The sequence below is a fragment of the Camellia sinensis genome, chromosome 5 (genome assembly GCF_055761805.1).
Source record: "Camellia sinensis isolate YWXY chromosome 5, ASM5576180v1, whole genome shotgun sequence".
In the NCBI taxonomy this organism is placed as follows: domain Eukaryota; kingdom Viridiplantae; phylum Streptophyta; class Magnoliopsida; order Ericales; family Theaceae; genus Camellia; species Camellia sinensis.
Genome location: NC_138965.1, coordinates 33792991 through 33811692, shown reverse-complemented (window position 1 = coordinate 33811692; position 18702 = coordinate 33792991). Strand labels below are relative to the sequence as shown.

Genomic DNA, 18702 nt, shown 5'->3' with positions numbered 1-18702 from the left:
CCATCTCAAAGACAACTGTATAAAGAACCCAAAAAAATTGCCCAAAATATTCTACAAATAAACTAAGACCTCTGCCTAGGGGATAGAATCCGACTAAATAATCACACAAGTAGGTGAGAACCACATAGCCTTTTCTATTCTTTTTTTTCTTCCCTGCAAAATTCCTCTATTTTTCCTTAAACAATCCATTCAAAAAAACAAAAAAAAGCCTTTCCAATGTACAAAATAGACACAAAAGTAGATACCACAAACTTTTCTCTCTCTAAAATTTCTCCATTTTCCTTAAAAATACCCAAAGAAAAAAAAAAATCAATAAAAAAAAGCAAGAGAAAGAAAGTACATCCTAAAGTCATGCAGGCTATTTTAGCATCAAGCACCTATGCCAACATTGTCCTCATTTAGCAATGCAAATGATATTTATGCCTTAGGACTTGAGTATTTCATTTATTGACTAAATATTGCATGTACTGATTTGGTAAAGAGCAATCAGGCATAATTGTATAAATCGCGTTTTTACATGATAAAGTGAATAAGATCAATAAACTGAAATTAAATGATAAATATCTAGATTGATGTAAAACAAGTTAATGATTTTAACAGTGTATAAAATACATTAGTGCAACCTAAGAGATAAAACAGCAAGAGGAGGCTATGGGTGGAAATGTTTCCCAATGAAGATTATCAGTTGGAATGTGAGAGGGTTGGAGTCTCGAAGAAGAGGGGGGTTATCAAGGATTTTTTAAAGAATCATCATCCGAATATTGTTATTTTTCAGGAATTTTCATTATCAATTAGATTTAGGAATCCTGATAGTGTGGAGTGGTGGTTGACTGGGGCTACAGTCCTAATAGTCCTTCTAGGAGAAAGGATTGGTGGGAGGAGCTATATGGGTTATTTGGTTTGTGCTCTCCAAACTGGCGCATAGGGGGGGTCTTTAATGTGGTTAGGAAATTGTCTGATAAGTTCAGTGGGATTAGAACCAATAGGGGTATGAAGAATTTTGATTTGTTTATAAGTTAGGAAGCATAGATACGGATACGGCGATACCAATATAGTGATACAAGTAGGATACGGGTACGGCGAGGATACATTCGTAAAAAAAAATAATTATTATTATTTTTTATAATTTTAATAATGTAATATGAGACAGGAAATGTTACCTAGATTGGTTTCTGATCATTGTCCCATTGTAATTGAGAGTTGCCCACTTAAATGGGGACCATTGCCTTTCAGATTTGAGAATATGTGGTTGGAGCATCACTCTTTTAAAAGAAACTTTGCGGGAATGGTGATCTAATGCTACGTGTCATGTAGGAATGACAACGGGCCGGGCCGGGGCCGATGATTACACTTCCCGTCCTCAATCCCCGAAGCTAAAAAAATCCCCATCCCCGCCCCCGACCCCTGGCAGGGGAACCCATCAGCCCCCCGCCCCCGCCCCCCAACGGGGATTGGGTATCCCCGACCCTAAATAATCCCCAACCCCTTCTCTACTTTTGCAAATACAAAAATCAGAACTATACCAATTTCATTTTTTTTTCTCAGCTTTTTCACCAATCAAAAGTTGGGTTGGGTTACCAGTAAATTTGTAAGAAAATTGCAATTTAAGAGAGATTCAAGCAAACCCAGAAATTGATTGAGGCACCAGAATGGCAAAAAAAAATAAATACAAATGAATCTAGGAATCAAATAATATCCTAACAAGTTGTTAGTAACAACAAAATCATATTTGAATCCATATATATATGTTGAACAGATAAAACCCTAACAATAATACCCTAACAACAACATCAGATCTGAATCCATATATATATACATTGATAAAAAAATTTCATAAAAAATCATAGATCTATTCAAAAAAATCACAGAATAGACACAAATGAGGATGGCGATCGGTGGTGCTGCGACGATGGTGGTAGCGGGATCGGTGGTGTGCGACGACGGTGGTAGTGGGATCAGTGGTGTGCGACGACAGTGATAGCGATAGAGAGATAGAGAGACGCTGAGAGAGGAGATTAGTGGCGAGTGAAGAAGATCGGCGGTGGAAGAGAGAGTGGTGAGTGAAGAAGATTGGCGGTGGAGGAGAGTGGTGAGTGAAGAACGGCGGTGGAGGGGAGAGGGAATGAGAGAGAGAAATGAGGGATTCGGTGTATCATGTATGTGAGTGGGAGCCTAAAAATCAAATATAGAAATATATTATATATACGGGGATGTTCGGGGACCATTCGGTCCGGGGCCAGGGTTGGGAAACTTATTCCCGTCCCCAGCTTGAAAATCATCATGGATTTAATTTTTAATACCATCTCCGGCCCTATGGGGATAATTTCGGGGAAAACCCATTCTAATCGAGATCGGGGGATCAAGTCCCTGTCGGGCAAGGTTCAAATTGTCATCCCCGGTGTCATGGGTGGGAAGGCTTTAAATTTATGAAAAAATTGAAATTGGTCAAGAAGGATGGGAAGACTTGGAATAGGGAGGTGTTTGGGGAGTTGGAGAATTCAAAAAAGGAGGTTCTGCATATAATTGAAGTGGACGCCTTGGAGTTGCGCACGAGGGGGTTGAGTCATTAAGTAGAGAGGATTGAGTTAAGATTGAAAGTGGAAGAGTTGGTTTTTAGGAAACAAATTTTTTAGGCTCAAAATCAATTAAATTATATAAATAACAAATAAAATTTATAAAATTTATTTGAGACATAAAATCAATTAAATTATATATGATAAAATAAATTATTTTTATTATAGACATAAAAATTATATTATTTATGATATATTATATTATAAAATATTTTTTTTCGGTGAATAATATTATATATTATTATATTAATATCATTTATATTATATAATATAAATCTAATTAGAAAGCAGAGAAAGAGAACAGGGAGGAAGAGAAGACGGAGTCAAAGAAGTGAGAGAGAGGGAGAGAGAGAGAGAGAGAGAGAGAGAGCGCAAAGGGGAATCGAAGCCCAAGGGTCATTTTCTGGGTGGAATCGACTTCGCGATATTGGTTTTCAAATCTCCTTCGATTCAGTCGAGTTCGCAACTAGGGTTTGCGTTTTGATTTTGCTTCGCAAAGGTGAATTTTAGCTCTCTCTCTCTCCATCTTTGAGTTTCAGCTATATCCACTTGTATCTAGCCGCATCCTAGCCGTATTCTGCACCCGTACTCGTGTTGTGTCGTGCCGACACGGGTACCTCTCAAAAAACCAAGTCTGTGTAACATAGGATATCAATTCAAATTTTTTTATAGAGTTGTAGATGAGAAAAGAAAGAAGTTTATCAAAAAATTGAAAGTGAGCCCAGCGGTAGTTGAGGAAAGGGAGGATCAAATTGTCAATGGAATCTTTGATTTTTATTCTAAGCTTTATTCAAAGGAGGAGACGAGTAGACCGGAAATTGAAGGACTTGAATGGAATCCATTGATCAGTCAAGTGCAAGGTGGTTAGAAAGACTGTTTGATGAATTGGAAATCGGAGAGGCAGTTTTCGATTGTGAAAGAGAGAGAGCCCCAGGTCCGGATGGTTTCTCCACGGCCGTTTTTCAAGACTAGTGAGAGGTGGTGAAAGGGGATTTGTTGAGAGTTTTTACGAAGTTTTATGAGTCGGAGGTGGTTAATTTGAGTTCAAATGCTACATTTATTTGTTTAATTCTTAAGAAAGTGAATATCGTTAGAATTGGAGATTTTAGATCCATTAGTTTGGTTACATCACTTTACAAGATTTTGGGGAAGGTTTTATCGAAAAGGCTTAGAACATCTTTGGGGGATACAGTATCTAGGGCACAAGGGGTTTTTGTGAAAGGTAGACAGATTTTAGATGTGGCCTTGGTGGCAAATGAGGTGGTGGAGGAAGAATATAGAAGCCTAAGGAAGGAGAGTCTTATTTTCAAAGTTGATTTTGAGAAAGCATATGATCACGTGAACTGGCAATTTTTGAATTTTGTAATGGGTAGGAAAGGTTATGGTGAGCGATGGAGATTTTGGATTAGGAAAGTTTGTTGATGTGTAATATGTCGGTTTTAGTTAATAGTAAACTAAGAGAGAGTTTTCAGGCTTCGAGAGGATTACGAGAAGGGGATCCATTATCTCCTATTCTATTTATTTTGGTGGCTGATGTGCTAGGAAGGATAGTTGATAGAGCTAGAGAGGCGACTCTTTTTGAGGGATTAGAGGTTGGGAGAGAGAGAGTTAGTGTGACTGACTTGCAGTATGCGGATGATATAATATTTTTTTCTTCGAGGGATGAGTCAGGTAGTCTAAGAAGCACGGACACTTCTAAGAAGATAGCGTATCTATGTCGTGTCAGTGTTGGACACCGACACTCATTAGATACTTCCCGACACGTGTCCGACACTAGTCAAAACGTGTCTTATTTTTTTAAAAAAAATTTAGATCCGGACACTCATTAGACACTTGTGTCTATTGCTTAAACACACAATGTCCACCAATTAGATATACATGAAACTAATTATAAGTTTAAACTAAGTAACTTAGAATATAATAATAAAAGAAAAAACAATGTAAATTTATAAGGTAAGTCTTATATTACATTTTTTTTTTTTTTTAATCTTTGAATGATATATTTATATATATGACATATAATAAATATATAAAATTATATATTTCGTGTGTGTCCCTCACGTGTCGTGTCCTGTATTTTTTGAAAATTAGAGTGTCAGTGTGTCCATGTTATGTCTCGTGTTTATGCTTCCTAGCAGGTGGTCAAGCTTTTTTCGATATTGATACTTTTTGGGCTACTCTCAGGGCTTAAGGTTTTTTAGAAAAAAGTAGTGTGGTGGGCATTAATATTCAACATAACCAACTTCAGAGACGGCTGCACTTCTAGGATGTATTATTGAGGCACTTTCGTTCAAATATCTAGGACTTCCATTGGGCGGGAATCCTAGAAGTGAATCTTTTTGGAATCTAGTTGTGGAAAAGATTGGTAAAAAGTTGGAAGGGTGGAATAGGGCTTTGCTTTCACGGGGGGGGAAATATACTTTGGTTAAGACAATTTTAAGTGGTTTTCCCATTTATTTTATATCCTTGTTCAAAATTCCAATGAAGGTGGCAAGGTCAATTGAAAAGCTAATGAGCGATTTCCCATGAGAAGTTAAGGATGACGGGAAGAAGGATCACTTGGTGAATTAGGAGATAGTTTCATTCCCAAAGGATAAAGGAGGTTTGGCCATTGGTAACATTGTGGCTAGAAACATGGCTCTACTTGGCAAATGGTTATTGAGATTTCCAATTGAGAGTGATTCACTTTGGCATTCTGTAATTAGAAGCAGGAATGGGACTCAAGATAATGGTAGAGATTCACAAGTGGTTTTGAGGGTCAGTTGTCAAGCTCCTTGGAAGTCAATTTCTCAAACCTATAAACTTTGGTCTTGCTTTCTTTTTGTGAGGGTGGGTAATAGCGAACTTGTTTGATTCTGGAAGGATGTTTGGATGGGCTCCTCCTTTGCTTCGGATTTTTCAAATTTATATAGAGTGGCTTGGTCTCATAATTGCTCTATTACTTCCATGACTTGCTCTTTTTTAGCTCTAATCTCTTGGAATTTTAATTTTTCTAGGAATCTCAAAGACGGGAGGTTGCACAGTTGACATCTTTGTTGTCTAGCCTTGATCACTTTTCTTTGTATCCTCTTTTGGAAGATAAGAGGATTTGGGCTCTTTATTCATCGGGTATCTTTTCTTGCAAGTCCTTTTTCGATAGAATTATTGATAATCCTCAAATCCCTCATTTTCCTTTTTGTAAAAGAATTAGAAAGCTTTGTTCCTCTTAAGGTGAAGGTGTTCATATGGTCATTGGTTCATGGAAGCATTTTGATAAATGATACATTGCAAAAATGGAGACCTTATCATTTTCTAAATCCTCAATGGTGCATTATGTGTTGCAAGTATAGTGAATCTTTGGATCATTTATTTTTGCATTGTCCACTTACTTTGAGCTTATGGCTCAGGTTGTTTCTCTTGAACAATGTTTTGTGGAAGGCACCAAAAGGTAATGCACAAATGCTACTAAGTGACTTTCACGGTTTGGGAGGATCAAAAGGGGCCAAAGTGCTATGGTTTTGTGCCGTCTATGCAATTTTTTTGGGTTTGATGGTTGGAAAGAAATGTGTGGGTTTTTGAAGATAAATATTAGGATATGGATTTTCTGTGGGATAAAATTTGTCACTTAACTTCCTTTTAGGCTTCGGTGAATCCTCATTTTAAGGGAATTCCACTATTTTTGTTAGCTAGAGATTGGGTGTCAGTGTGTGACATGTAGGAGTTTTGTGGATGTATTCTTTGTTTTCGGTTATGTAGTTTCTTCCCTTTGTTTTCTTATTTGTAGAGGATGCCTCATCCTCGTCTCTTTTTGATTTATCAATAAATTTTTTTTGTTGATCAAAAATAAAATAAAAAAGATAAAACATCCCATACATACCTTATACTTCATTTGAATCCTTTGTAGGCTAACGTCACTCTCCATGACTTCTCTTTTTTTCTCTTCTCTCTGCACACAGTCATCTTGTCAGGCAATGAGTATGAATTGATTAAAAAAAAATGCTTCACCAGATGTGACAACTCAGTATTAAAAGTACAATGACAAATAAGGATCACCTTGATCACAGCCTCAATTAGGCTCTTGGCTTGGCCGAAGTTGCGCCTAACCTATAGATATTGAATTGAAAACAAATCAACTAAAGCAAAATAAATAATGTGCAAGAACAAATATGATGTACAATTATCTGTGAGATAATATTAGAAACTATTACATTGATGGATAACATAACTGAACAATCTGTTACAGATTTCAAACTAGTATTACTTAAGGCATTTTTATTTTAAATTTTCTGTAGTTCTTTAATAGGTTAAACATCTACCATATCATAGTCATTCTTGTTCTAAGGATTAGGGGGGCAACCCTAACCATGAGGACCTCTAAAGATTTTGCATAACTAAGCCCATGGAATGTAATGTAACAACAGGTGTGAAGTTGTGCACGGCATACATCCCTTACACAAATCGTCATGTCCAACAGGCAACAGGTGTGTAACACAACCATGGGCCTGTTTAGTGCACCTTCTCGCAAGTTGAAAGATGATAATCAAAAAGCAGTTAAAGGCTGGGATTCCTCAACTTTCCAATAATCAGTTTTTTTTTTTCAACTAATTTAAACTATTTTTTCCTAGTAAGTTGTTAGCAGAAGCTGCACCAAAAACTGTGGCACAAACTCCTAACAAAAGTTATAAGCAACCCCTATAAGTTGCACCAAACAAAGCCCATGTCATGTCATATCATGTCCAACACAGGCAGGTTGCATCTTTTGAACCTTCAGGTAAGAAGCTCCATAAAGCATTATCCCTCCTAGAAGGGTTCAGTTAAACAGTTAAAGATTGATCTTTAGCATTTTGCTCTGTCTAGAGCTCCATCGTCCATCAATTCAAAGATTATTATCTCGCAACTTTGACCAACATTTTTTCCTCGTTGGGTAGGCTCGGGCCTATAATTCGACATCAAAGAAGAATCCATGCATGTTTTACCTGAAAAGCACAGGTACAGACACAGGATGTGGATACGACACAAATGGACACCCCAATTTTGAAAAAATGCAAGACAACTCAACAGATAGTGGGACACGACAAAAGAATATATAAAAATAATTGAGTTTTAAGTTGCCTGTGCTCTTCTCTCTCTCTCTCTCTCTCTCTCTCTCTCTCTCTCTCTCTCTCTCTCTCTCTCTCTCGTCCAATCATTAAAGTACGAATTTGGTCCATGTAATCAGTGGCACAAACAAACAAACAAAACTTGCCCAAAATTGGGCCCACAAAATTCTGATATTTGAAGACCCCAATAGATTGCTAAAGAAGACGACGGATTTTCATAAGAAAGAAAACAAAAAGAACAGGAGAGAACAAGGCCACATCGTTGTTCTTCTTCTTCACCAATTGTCATGAACCATGGGAGGCCACCAAAACGGTAGCCTGCCCAACCGAACCCAGTTTTTTAAGGGCTTGAGAGTGATATTGATGCCTGTTTATCTTTCGGGCCAGGCTAGGAAATAACCTGATTCCTGACCCAATTATTAATTATATATATTGGTGTATATATACATATAATAGATATATAATTTATTTACTTCGAATTCTTGTTTAAATAAAGAATACGCACATAAGAGGGAAAATGCATCCACCCAAATTTTGAACCTAGGATGTAATGTATAGAAAGTGTTTGTGCCAAGCTTACTTGACTACAAAGTTATTCATATTTAATTTTGCAAAATTTATTTCTTATCTAATACTGGGGTTTGTTGGGCGGGCTGGGGCTTGTAATTTATCTTTTGAGTCGAGCTATAGGATAAGATTTTTAGGCCCAATGTCTGGCTGGACTGGGCTCGGGCCAGGTTTTTGTTCATTTTTTTCTAGCTCAGGTCCGGCTCACCCATGGCCACCCCTAATTTGACATGAACGATGGGAAAGTGAGGCTCTTGTTGTGTTTGTAGAGTGTTCCAAAAAGGAACACATGCGTCTAGTGCATGTTCAACAGACGTGTGTCTTGAACACGTGCATGGCCAGTGGAGGGTCGTGTCAATGCTTCTTAGGTCATTATTAGAATCCCTTATTCCACTAAACCAAGAGCATACTTCTAAGCCAAGAATTGGCCAACTGTTTGAGAACTCCCCACAGTTCTAGTACAACCATTTCTCTAGCCATCCTCTCATATCCTTCTTTCTTCGCTCTTCGGGGGGAACTTATGTTGCTTTCTCCTGTGTATGAATTTTGTTGGTCGAATAAAATTTTCTGAAAAGTATTAAACTATTCAAAGAGGTCCTTAAACAAGGGTGCAGCAAGTACAGATATACCCTTCAACAAACTTGCTTCTCCCTCTTTTTATTATCAACCCTCTTAAGAAAGAAAGAAAAACAACAAGAAGGAAAAAAAAAAAGAGGAGGTTAGGAGGCATATGCAAATGCCAGTACAGAAATGAGCATACCAAACCAATCTGATGGGTGATGGATATGTATCCAACGTGTTTGATTGGAAATGCATCTGGATAACATGTCCAAACATACAAGTTTATAATTAAATATTGGCCTTATTAAATTTTCTTCTTTTACATGGTTGTTTCAAAATGAGTGATGAGCCTATGCTGAGTGCCTAATTTTACATAAAAGAGCAATTTTCAACTACAAAATCAATGCAGAATGTTGAGAAATATAAATATAATGCTTCCAAACATGCCCACACCTGACAGAAGAACCCGAATCCATGTAAAATAGGTGCCAATAATGTTTAAAATTACTCTCGAGCTAATCACCTTGGAAAACATATGGTTGGCATTGCCACATAAAAACAATGCAAAAGAAATGAGTGCTTCATAGTAAGAAATGTTTGTCATTATGAGAATCAATACAAGTAGATACACAATTTTCAGGTAAGTGAGCACCAAATATGTTCAGAAAGTAGAACTAGTATCAAACCAAATAAATATAATAAAAAATAGAAGGGGGGAAAAAAACTTCACAAACAACATATATGACAATATCACTGCTGTTGAGAAGCGGCTACTAATAATAACATCAAGAATACAGGCTCCTCTCAGATCATTATAAAAAGGAGAAGAAACGGGAAAATAAAATACTGGTGAAAGCTCAAAGGTTCTAATAATCATTTATGTTCTACAAAAAGTGATATTCCAATAATTTTAGAATACTATTGAGGTACATAAAAACTAGAACATGAATAAGAAGTTCGAGTAATCTTGAACTAACCTGGCGAAGCTTTTCAAAAGACTGCACATTGTTTTCCCTCCTTTGCATCTAACATAAAAACAAGAAGCATATAATACCTATCAACATGAAATTAATTCCTCACAGTTCATAAATTGATTGAATGACAAAAAAGTCATCCCTGTAAAAAGAGGTAAAAAGCCATTGAAAGACCAAATCAAGCGCTTACTCTTCTTGTGTGAAGTCTATGGGCTTTCTCCCTCGGCCTAAACACAATGTATGGGTTGGTATCATGAACAGGTGGAGGAGGCTGTAAAAGCAAACATAGTTGAGACAATTATTAGATCACCATCATGTGCAGTTCAAGCCAAAATTCATCTAAGTGTTAATGTGTGGAAAGAACTATGCAAATCACAGAGATGCACACATTATCAAGGTTAAATTTTTGAATATGCAAAGAATATTATAAAATAAATCAACAAGTAGTCAGCGGCCCAACTCTGAAGCTTACTTATGTTAATTACAAAATTGTTCACTCAAACTCACCTATAATCTCTCTCCTATATCACACACTTATTGCTTATTGTCTCAAAATGAACCCTTATTACTTCTTGCACATCTTCTCAAAGTGAGCTCTTCTAATAACTTCTCTCTATTCATATCACCTCTGCCAGCAACAGATTCCAGCTACACATGACACTGATGTCACATTTTATCTTAATTCCATATACCAGTATGGATTGTTGCAAAAAGCACAAATTCTACAAACCAGATCAGATACTTCCAAGGGATTTATAGCATTCATTTTCCAGTTTTGCAAGTGAAAGGAACGAGTCAGTTAACAGTAGAGGAATCACTTTGGTTAAGATTTAAACAACCACCACCACTTGCCACAGAAGACTAAAATCTGGAAGCACAGTTGGCAATGCCCATTTGTCAAAATGAGCAGACAACTTGTTTGGCTGAGTAACCATTTCAGTATATGAACAGAACACACTTTACCTTTTGACAAGTTATATGAACATACTGCACCTTACGCCTCAAAAGATATGGCCAAAAGTCTTTTGATTTCTCCATTGAACAAATCTTGGTAATAAATAAGTACCTTGAGATCTCGACTTCAAGATTATTGGTCAATGATTTAATACAACTATAAGTGCCTCCAGCAATTTCTTTTTTCTTAAAGATCATAACAGTAAGCATGTCATTTCTTTGTCTAAACCAGCCAGAATGAGTTAAAGCAGAACCTTGTTTCATTAGATGTTCTTTATGAAGTTCACAAAATTGGAATGTTTGTGGAGATTGGTTGCCACAGATTAGGTGAAAGGAAGCAATGCTATTCATAGATATATTCACTCTACTAAACAGAGAAGTAGCTGGATCTTCAGAAGTTGAGGATTACTAGGTCAGCAAAATATGAAACTATTTGCTTCATTGGACTATTTGTTTGACTTTCTTGTCTTTCCCCAAAGGATGCATTGAACTTCTTTTCCCCTTCTCTCCCTAATCAAGTGTTCTTGTCTTTCCCCAAAGGATGCATTGAACTTCTTTTCCCCTTCTCTCCCTAATCAAGTGTTTATTTTTCAGAACTTGAATGAGTAGCCAAAGCTATAGAATGCATGAGCACAACAAATTTTTATGCACAAAAGACATGCAAAATGCACTTCAGACTAGTGATAGTAACCCAAAAACAGACAAATGTATTTTTATGTAACTGTATGTTAAATTTAGTCCCTTAACTTATCTAGCCTCATTATGATGGGGTCCAGCTGTGCATATTACTAACCGTAAAACTAAAGCAAGATAATGCCAATTGCAGAGGTTGAGGGAGACTAATCTATCATCATGAATCAAACTAACGATACAATCATGCCCTCTTTAGTTTATCCAAAATCTTATCATGACAACCAAGGTGGACATGTGCAGCTTCCCCATGCATGTAAGTAGGCAACAGAGATTATAAAGTTAATAAGCCAACTAGCAGATATGTGGTGAAAGGTCATACTCCATTTGAATAGAGCATGTGGCATCATGCTTGCTAAGAGAAGTCATATGAAAACACCATTTGGAAGTGAACAAAATGCAATGAAAGAAAAACAGCTGAAATATACATGCTTAAACAGATGAGACAAGAATAAGATAACAGGAAAAGCACTAATTCCAGGCAAGATAGGAAAAGACTAGTAAAATGTTTTGGCCATGTGCACAAACACTAATAGTTGCATTAGTGGGTGAGGTGAAAGTGTATATTATTCATTTTTTTTTAAACAGAATTCATGTAACCAAAATATAGCAAAACAGAACCTATATGACAAGATCGAAATAGATAAATCGAGACATTAACCAAATTATATTTAGCAACCACCCATGAAATAAAAAGTACAAAAAAATTGAAGTTGTTAATTAGATTCAACATGTATCTCAGACTATAAATTGCGTAGATAATTAGAATCTACTTGTTAAATCAGAAACAGTTGATTTTGCCTCAGATTCTTTAAAAAAGCACCCAGCAAAGTCTTCACTTTATTAAAGTGTTTTAATGGAAAGAAGAATAAAAAAGGTGAGAACACTAGGAGATCAAACTCAATTCCTAATTACAATATATATATATATATATATACAATATGTGCGTGTGTGTGTGATTACATCACATTTGAACCCTCGTTTCAACAATTTGATCAAATACATGTCAAGACAACAAATCCTGAAAAACAGTGTTTCCAATCAAGTGATAAAGCTAACCTGCAAACGCCGTAAAATAGGCTTTTGCCACCGTTCACGCTGCAGTAAGAATTGGGAAAAAGAAGATATGGCGAGGGAAAAGTGTAAGCAAGACATGTTAGAAATGAGCATCAATATTAAACGAGCAGCACAGGAGGACCATAAAAAGCTGGCTTACAACAAAGCACAACTAAAGGACACTCAAAATTGAGCAATGAGAAGCTCATTGTTTTAGCCTCTTTATCCTTTATATGCAGCAGTAAGCTATGTAAACTTCATAATAATTCTTAGTAAATTAAAAATTTCTATAAAACAAAATAATAAAAAAAGACAATTCCGAAATGCACAGTTTTGAAGCATACTTAATAAAGTTCCAACAATGGTTTGAAAAAAAGTAGTCTTAAAATAAATTAGTAAGAAGTATAATCAAGCAATTTTTAGACCATGTGTAAGGTGAACTTAATCCTCTTTCCCCTTCTGTCTCCACCCAACACGGAGAAACAAACTCTTCACAAGGTCCATCAAAGGAATCAGCAATATACTTAACTCTCAAATTAAACATATAATTTTATGAAGAAAAAATCCACAAAGAGCCTGATCACAGAACAAAAATTAACAGAATTAAATATATTTACTAAAGAATAGTAGATTTTAAGAGACTAGTACTCTAAGAACAAGGTGGATGAAGAAAACATGTCACCCTGTAAAGAATTTAGAGAGAGAGTTTCTCACAAGAATTCTTTACCAACAATACAATAGCTTCCTTGAAACAATAAAAAAAACTTATATGGTAATTAATGCATACCTTTTCCTTCCAATAGTTATAAATAGACTGGAGAACTCCATATTTTACTGAGCCGGAGAGTATGGCCTACAATTTTAAAGAAACAAATAAATAATTAAATTAATTGCAACAAAAAAAGTAACCCAAGACATATAATGCAAAGAATCCAAGTTTTTATGACAAGCACAAAATCCAGATAATTTACATATATAAACAAATGTCTTACACATTGCAAGACTCAAAAATTTCATTCCCTACAATAATGGTGATGCAAGTATGATAACAAGAGAAGCAATTCGAGAAGTTCAGGAGGCAAGCTCCCTGGGCCATCAGTAATCAAATTTTTTTAGCAAATTTTCGTCTTTGTGGATTTATTTTTCAATATGGTCTGCCACCAGAAGATCGTATAATTATATCTACATTTTCTTCTATTTTAGAAAGGGGAGGGGAGGGGCTGTAGTCATGGTCCAAGGGTATATATTTTTTATGTAGTTGTGTTATTGGGTCTTCATTAGATTTAAAATGTTCTCGCTACTAAAAGTTTCGAAGGCTTTCATTTTGGAGTCCTAATCCTAGCCCAACAACCCATACGAGGGATGTTCACGGGTCAGTCCGGTTCGGTTCTGCTGCCAAACCATCACTCAACCCGACCACTTCGGGTACAGAAAAGCACCACTCAATCTCGACCAATGGTTGATCAAAACCGCAAAACATCAGGTCTCTTTTCAACGGTCGGTTACCGGTTCGGATGAGTAATATCCGAACCCCACAAAAAAAATGAGAGTCTAAAGAGGGAGAGGAGTGAAGAATGTCGAGGAAAAAGGACTTCGAGAGGGGAGGCAAATCAGAGGAGATGAAGGTGAAGGGGTTCATGGGGGTAGAGAGAAGGGATTGGGAAGAGGGTTGTAACAGAGGAAGAGTAGATATCACTTCCATGCTGCCAATCTTGTTTTTGCTCTAATCCCTCCATCATGGATTCATGTTGTCAAACCTGAGACTGTTTGTGAAGAGAGAGATGAGAGAGGGAAGAGGGAAGGTGGAAGGTTGAGAGTTTGATCTTGGAAATCTATTTGGGAAGACAGAGAGGCGTGAATTGTTTAATTGACATGATAGGATCATGTGGGTTGTTTTAGATTTCCAATGACTTTTACTGATAGATGGCAGAATGATACAGTACAAGTGTAATTCCAAGAGTCAATAAAAAATTGCCAGCTATCAAGTGATAACTATCTATTTATATATATATATATATATATATCAGTCGGTTCAGTTTATATGATTTTTTTCTCTTGAATCTGGTGGCCGACCGACTATCAACAGATTTGAATAATTTGAAACCGCTGCCGACCAAACATAGTGATGAAGCTGACCGTGCAACATTGGTTCAGTTCAGGTCAGACGGGTTCATCAGGCCAATAGGTTCTTTGAACACCCCCAACCCACACATATTATTTACTATTTCAGTTGAATAGAGCTGTATTGCCAGAGAAATCAAATTTTCTAATGTATGATCCAACATAACCATGATTCTCCTCTTCCTTTTCTCTCAATTATTTGCTATGAGATTTTGTTACTTGAATCACCACCAACCACTAATCGCTTCAACTTGGGGGTGTTTGGCAAAGTTGCTTTTTCGGCTAACATAGCCAATAAAGACAAAATAGACTAAAATAACCAATAAGACAAAATGTCACATCCAAACCATAATCATTTTACTTTTTCTCTCACAACCATCGAATCAACTACCAAAAAAAGCCAACCAACTTCCCAAACACAACTTTTTTAGCCAGGCTAAATAGCCAATAACCAAAAAGCCAACTAAAATAGCCAACTTCCCAAACAAAGTCTATCATCATCCCAAAACCATATTCCACAATCCCAACTTCATTTTTTTTTTTTTTTTTTTTTTTTGATAAATCATAATCTCAACTTTTATATTTAGTTTGATACCCAAACTCCATGAGTAATTGCTGTCTAAAAAATTCCAGCACCGTTACCTAGAATTCTGGCAACCAAACACTAAGCCCATTCACTCATTTCTATCTAAAAACCCTAAACCTTTCTCCCACCTTTAATAAAAAATAAAAAATAAAAACTTAAAGATACAAGCTTATTCCACAACTATTATGATGAGAACATTATTCAAAGTTCTTAGTGTAATCATGCATCAAAAGGTTGCCTTGACAACGATAACCAAGGTAGACAGCTTCCAAAATAAAGGAATCAATACCAAAGAACTCCATACGATTGCAAGGGACAGAACCATTGAGTTCTCCGTATCTACAAGATTATCAACTAGGCAAACAGAGGGTAAGACAGTATGCAGTAAGATGCCCCTTCTCATCAAGGCTACCAACCAGCATAATATCCAACAAAATCCCATTCCCAAACACACCAAAAGGAAGGGAACTCCATAGGTTAAAAAAATATAGCTTTATAAACCAGGTAATTTATGGTGGACTATAAAATGGTAAATGGTAATGATTTGGATACAGATTCTGTTTCCAACCCTCAAATACTTTTAAATAAAATAACCCATACTATTAAGCACAATAAAATAACCAAACAATGGCACGGTCAGTTTTTTGAAAGTTCCTCTTAAGGGCTTGCTTAGGCAAGGCAAGGCGAAGTCGAGGCACTTGAGGCGGTCACTTAAATCATAAGCATGAGGCGCTTGAGGCGGTGACTTTTTTTACCATTTGATATGATCTCAGCCATTTATTTTTTAGTAGTATTTAACATCTAGCATACCATTTTATACCTCATTACTTTCTAAACTTGAGTTTCTCTATTTCTTTCCTCTTTCCTCTGTATTCTTCTTCCTCTTCGTTTTCCTTTGGCCACCAGCACTCTCTATGTCAACTTGAGACCTTTTCCTTTCATTTGTTTTTATAACTTTTTTGGTTAAGTGAAGAAACAAAAAAAAAAAACGTTTTTCTTCAATTTGGCTTAGCACTACAGAGAGCGAAATTTAGACTAGTTGATCAATTATTTGGCCACTGCTAGGTAGAAATTTTTGCTTAATTATAGGTGGGTAAGAAATTTCTTTTATTATTGTTTGATTGCCGTTCAAACTTTGTCGTAATTTTTTGATTAATGTGGTTTTACAACACAAAGAAAAAAAAAATAGAAAAAAAATAATTAGCGAAGGCGCCTCAATCAAAAATAAAGGAAAAAGGAGGCTAAGGAAAGTATGATCCACATGTTTAACTAAGGCAAGACAAGTGGCAAACATCAAGACCAACTGATAAAATCTGCAAGGCTAAGCAATAAGAAACAGATATGCATGATATCAACACTAAAACCTAACTATGATCAGCAACTCAAGAGGTATCAGTGTTAAAACTCTTGTATTATTGATTGATGTATTACAAGATTGATTACAAGATTGATTAATTACAATTCCTATACAATCTATATATAGAAGAAAATGTGGTAGTAGGTGTAGTGGAGGTGATAGTGGGTTAGGTGAAGTGGAGTGTGTGGTGAAGTGGAGGTAGGTGAAGTGGAGTGTGTAGTGGAGTAGGTGAAGGTAAAGATGGGAAATTCTAACAGCCCCCCGCAAACTCAAGGAGGAGAGAAACTAACCAACTTGAGTTTGGAGAGAGTAACAAAACAAGAAAATACATAAAAATAAAAAAGGATAGGAGACACTGTATGGTCGTGTCAGACCGTTGGTGAAGACACTGTATGGGGTGTCATAACGTTGTAGAGGACACTGTATGGTGGTGTCAGACCGTTGTAGAAGACAGTTTATGGGGTCATGTCGGACCGTTGTAGAAGACAGTTTATGGGGTCATGTCGGACTGTTGTAGAAGACAGTTTATGGGGTCATGTCGGACCGATGTAGTAGGACAGTTTACGGGGTCTTGCTGGACCCTTGTAGAAACTAACCGGAATCTATGTCGGGACAGTTTACAGAGTCTTGTCGGACCCATAAAGGAGCTAACCGGAATCAATGTCGGGACAGTTTACAGAGTCTTGTCGGACCCATAAAGGAGCTAACCGGAATCAATGTCGGGACAGTTTACAGAGTCTTGTCGGACCCATAAAGGAGCTAACCGGAATCAATGTCGGGACAGTTTACAGAGTCTTGTCGGACCCTTGTAGAAACTAACCGGAATCTATGTCGGGACAGTTTACAGAGTCTTGTCGGACCCTTAAAAAAGCACCCTCAAAAGGTGTGCCCAATTTTTCAAAAGGCGTGCCATCAAAAGGCGTGCCCACTTTATCAAAAAATGTGCCATGAAAAGGCGTGCCAGTTTGTCGGGCGGCAAGAGGCGCGCGATGCGCGTGGCTGGCCCTGGCTATTTAAAACAAGGTTGAGGCGAAGGCTGTGCATACGAGTCTGAAACCTCTGAACGCTCGGAGAGCTTGTCTCTGCAAATCTTGAAACACCCGGAAACCAACCCTTCTCTGAAACACTTAGCAACTCAAAAACATGGCCTCTTCTTCCCGTCCAGTTACCCAGAACCTGCTCACGCTCTTTCCAGAACTGAACGAGCCCACAAGAGAAATAACTGGTGCGGTGGCCAGTGAACCGCAACCAAACACCTCTGATTTTGCTCCATTGAACTTTCCGATGCGGTCGGTGGAGCAAAAAATGGCGATGCAAACTGATATTGAGGCTAATCAGTATACTCTGAAGTCATGCGTGGAAACCATGACGGCGGTCACAAATTTGTCGAACCGTCTGCAGAGTAGGACAAATGAGGTGCAGCATTTAAACTCCCAACTGGCTCTGCTCCAACGCATGTATAAGGATGCGCGAGCAGAGATAAGCGTGCTAAAGGCAGAAAATAAGGAGCTGAAACGGAAGGCCACCGTGATGTTCCGTTTTGGAGGGCCGCCATATGCTGCAGTGGAGGAGTATGGGGGAGTGAACGTGCTCGGTGGACAAGGAAGCACTGAGGCAACACCGTCAAGGGCCGGCCAGGACGGAGGCAAGAAGAAGAGACCTACAGTAGAGTAGAGAAGAAAAAATCCCGCTGTGGGTGTGGGTGTTTTGTTGTGGTTTGTGTGTGTGTGTGTGTTTTTTTTTTTTTTTTTTTTTTTTTTGTAAAATGGTGATCGGGGTGGATCCCTGAGAGGAATAAAAGATGGTTTGTTGTGCAAATTGTTTTTTTTTGTTTTTTTATTTTTTTTTTATTTAATTTTTTTTATTTTATTTAATTTTATTTATTTTTTTTTTTTTTAAATATAAAAATAGATATATATATATAGATATATAAAATAAAGAAAATTGGGAACAACATGATTTCTTCGGGGAATTGGAAAGTGAAAAAATGAGAGAGAGAAAGGGGGAACATGATCAGGAGGATGATAAAAAGAAGAAAACAAATAAAAAAAAATGGGTTGTATATGTTGAAATAAAAAAGAGAGTGGGGGTGTGGGTGGTGCAGGCTCGTGGGTGATATATAAAAAAAGAAAGAAAAGAAAGTGGAAGAGTGTGGGAATATAGTGATGAGGAAAAGTGAAACCAA

The 18702-nt window shown here is 37.0% G+C and overlaps 1 protein-coding gene across 1 annotated transcript in view; it reads right to left on the bottom strand.

Annotated features, from left to right (window-relative positions):
* The window catches only part of LOC114287498 (uncharacterized), a 30977-nt gene that overhangs the window by 2969 nt on the left and 9306 nt on the right, over positions 1-18702 (bottom strand). The window contains exons 6-11 of the mRNA XM_028230879.2: positions 13241-13306; positions 12457-12495; positions 9944-10024; positions 9757-9804; positions 6606-6656; positions 6430-6498 (exon numbers count right to left, since the gene is read on the bottom strand). Coding sequence (XP_028086680.2) covers positions 6430-6498; positions 6606-6656; positions 9757-9804; positions 9944-10024; positions 12457-12495; positions 13241-13306 — 354 coding nt within the window. The remainder of the gene's footprint in view (positions 1-6429; positions 6499-6605; positions 6657-9756; positions 9805-9943; positions 10025-12456; positions 12496-13240; positions 13307-18702) is intronic.